Source organism: Mixophyes fleayi, chromosome 2, assembly GCF_038048845.1.
Source record: "Mixophyes fleayi isolate aMixFle1 chromosome 2, aMixFle1.hap1, whole genome shotgun sequence".
Taxonomy (NCBI): Eukaryota; Metazoa; Chordata; class Amphibia; order Anura; family Limnodynastidae; genus Mixophyes; species Mixophyes fleayi.
In genome coordinates, this window is record NC_134403.1 from 4,888,897 (window position 1) to 4,892,472 (window position 3,576).

A 3,576-nucleotide genomic window follows, 5' to 3' on the forward strand; every position below is an offset into this window, starting at 1 on the left:
ACTATTGGTGCACTCATTGGTGTGAGTGGTACTAATACAGTAATATCCATCACTCTAGCATAGGTATGTGGACTGACCCCCTTGTTTTAGTTTTGGATGCGATTTTGGTTGTAAAACGTCTTTGTGTTCTGGTTTTGTTACAGGTTTTTCCGCAAAAACATGAAAGTTTTTTTGTTTTGGTTTTGGATCTGGATTTAATTTAAAAAAATCAGTAAAATGTTTTGATTTTGAGCTGTTTTTGCTCCTATATTACCATTTACAGCATTCACATTAATTTACCATCATTTATAATCTATTTTCTGATGATCTCTTCACAACTATGTACATTTTCACTGACTTTGGCCAATGTCTGCGGCGAACTGGCTAAAATTAGTGACAGAATAGGCGCAAAATTCATGGCAGTTTCCTAAAAGATACAATCACCATTTCTGCTTTCATTTTCTTTTAATTCAATTCCATATCTGACATTATAAGTTGACGTTTCGGTCCCACATTTGGACCTTTGTCAAGACAATCGCACAGAACAACAGAAAAGACAGATATTAAAAACACATATTATGCAAATGTTATGGTCATTGTCTAGCTATATACTCTAAGGTATCATGCCAGATAATATAGTTTTTCATATGCCTTTCATGCTTTCTGTGCAGCTTTGTATCCATTTTGCTAATATTGTACTCAGGCATTTTTTATCACTAAATAAAGAATGATTTAAAAAAAACAAACCACATGTAGTTATCTTACTTCTTATGAAATCCCAAATTGTCTTCAGCTGCAGCTCATGATTCATCATATCATTGCAAAATATGTGAGCTAATGGCTCCCTTGTATTCTTTGTGAGGCACGCCAAGCAGTATCCGTTTCACCCTGGAATGCATCAACGGAAGTGCCAAAAACAGAAGTACACAAACAGGCTTTCATTATAACAACTTAACTCAGCAATTCCTCGGTGAGTCACTGGGACATCTGCCTAGCAGGTGTGTATTCTCCATGATTACCTAAGACATGTACCAAGAAGGTGCAATAATGCACTTCCTGTATAACAAGCGTTTTGGTTCCATATTTTCCTGAAAATTAAGTTTTGCCCTGTTTTCTGATCTGATTTTGGTGCAAAGAATAGTGTTTTGCATCTACTCGGAACCCCAAGTCTCAGAGCTGTCGGATTTGGAGAAATCCGAACAGCTCTTCTCTACTCTAGAGTCTACCTACAATAGATATCATGTTGAAATTGAGCTTAGGTTCATCTTAGACTTTGCATCTAACCCTAATATCACATGTAGAAGACATTTTTTGAGGTTATGGACTCAAGTTTTAAATTATGATCTAAAATTTGCGTTTAAATATTATCTAAATCAACAGCTTGACGCAAATTCACAAATACTGTAGACATGTTGTGTAACTTTGGTCTTTTGTAGCTTTTTCTACTCTCAGCTTTACCATTTATGCTTATATATCTGTGTGTGTCTATATATTTTTTACTTTTAATAGGATCCATAAAAAGCCTTCTAGGATTTTACAAGACCTTAGTATAATAAGAAATGACAGTTACATTATAGACAATTTATATAAGCTGCTGTATCATTCTTATACTGTAAAACCAATCCTCCTTTTAAAAATGTTTCCAATAGAGCATTTGATCTCCTCAGTCCTGAGACAATATATAATGGGATTCGCTACATGCGGGAAGTATGAGTATAGACAGAGTATAAGAACATTTACATCAGGGTTAAGGATCAATTGGGTGTAATTGACAATGTACACAGACACTCGAGGGATGAAGTATAAGCTAATAACAAATAGGTGTGTGGTACATGTGTAAAACGCCCTCTGCCAGCTATCAGCGTGGCCAGATAAGTGGATAGATTTAATGATAATTATGTAAGATAAAATGATAAAGAACAATGGAATGAGGAGGACACACAATGCAACAACTAAAAGAGATTGTCGTGTAGAAGTGACGTCTACACGAGCCAAGCGCAGGAGAGAGGATGTGGAGCAGAAGCAGCTGATTATTTTATTCTGTCTTTGAAAAGGAAGATATGCTACCAAAAAGGGATTAACCAATGCAATGCTCGCTGCTAAGAGCCATGAGAAGAGACAAGTAGCAATGGTTACTTTGTGGGTGATGATAGAAGGATATCTCAGCGGTTTACAGATAGCAACATAACGATCACCAGCCATCAGCATGAGGATGAAGGAATCCATAGTGCCCAAATAATGAATAAAATACATCTGCAAGAAGCATTCCACAGAGGACATTTCTCCTGCTTCAAACCAGTACTTGGCGATGATCTTTGGCAAGGTGAAGGTGTCAAAGAGGAGGTCAGATAAAGCCAGGTTACCAATAATGATATACATGGGTTGGTGTAGGTGGTCTCTTACAAGTATCAGAAGGATGACAGCACCGTTAGCTATAAGTGATAGGCTGTAGACAATAAACATTGCTAATGAAACCAGAATATGGAATTTCTGTGACACTCCTGGAAAACCAATGAGTTCAAAGTAAAAATCCTGAGAATAATTTGCCATTGATTGGTCTGGATGATCCTCTCTGGAGCACTGCTGGGGGAATGGGAATATGGATGAGACCACAGAAGACAAAGCAAGTTCCTAATCCGTTATACAGTACGTTGTTTAGTGACGAATATGATCTGTAAAATGGACACTAAAATTTACATCCGTTTAATAGGATGTAATTCTATTTTTTGTTCATAATATTTGGAACAAATTTCTATTCATTCATTATTGAAATGCAATATGGAAATGCAGCTGTCATATCTGTAATTTTTCTCCATAGATTTAAAGAGGTCTTATTAAAAGATATAATAGTGCAGAGACATAACACAAGCAATTAAATAATTATTTTCATTGCTGAACTTGCAGTAGATCTATGGAAGCTGATCACTGTTGGTGCCAGACAAGACCTATTAGTAGTTTTGTTCCCTCTAAATGAACAACGTAAAGTAAAGTCTGAACAGCAGATTCTCAAGTTCTGGGCAGAGATCACATTTGATTAAACGTTTGACATAGAAACATTGTATGAGGTTTGAAAACAAAAACAAGACTAATTGGTTCATATATATATTTGGTCCACTTTATATGTAATGGTGTATTCTCCGGGCAGATGTGCTTAACCCAGGCAAGTTTACATTTCTTTACTGTTGTATTTTTGAGCTATATCTGATGGGAATTTGTTCCAAGTATCTAATACTATTTAAGAAAAATCATATTTTCTAGCATCACTACTGAGCTCTCTCCCGCACCATTAATTTAAGTCCATGTCAAGTTGTTCTAGAGCTCGACTTATATCTGACCCTGCTCCTCTCCTGGACCTTGTGCAATCCCATTATGTACATATGTGTTTTAGACTCCTCCTGGCTGTATATAACACTATTATCAAGTTTCTCATAATATTTTTTTTCTTCTGAAGATTCTGCCTATTTTTATAGTGGAATCCAAAGCTCTAAATGTTTCTGTACAGAAGAGATCTTCTATCTTCTCGTGCTAATCCTGCTGCCTATACAGCAATAATTCTGTTCCTTACTTGTTACATTCTTCACTCATTGTACATTTATC

The 3,576-nt window shown here is 36.0% G+C and overlaps 1 protein-coding gene across 1 annotated transcript; it reads right to left on the reverse strand.

The window, feature by feature from the left end:
- Positions 1–1,584: 1,584 nt before the first annotated feature.
- LOC142140007 (olfactory receptor 52K2-like) lies at positions 1,585–2,529 on the reverse strand. Its single transcript, XM_075197864.1, has one exon. The coding sequence runs from the start codon at positions 2,527–2,529 to the stop codon at positions 1,585–1,587; it is 945 nt and encodes a 314-aa protein (XP_075053965.1).
- Between the last annotated feature and the right edge of the window lie 1,047 nt (positions 2,530–3,576).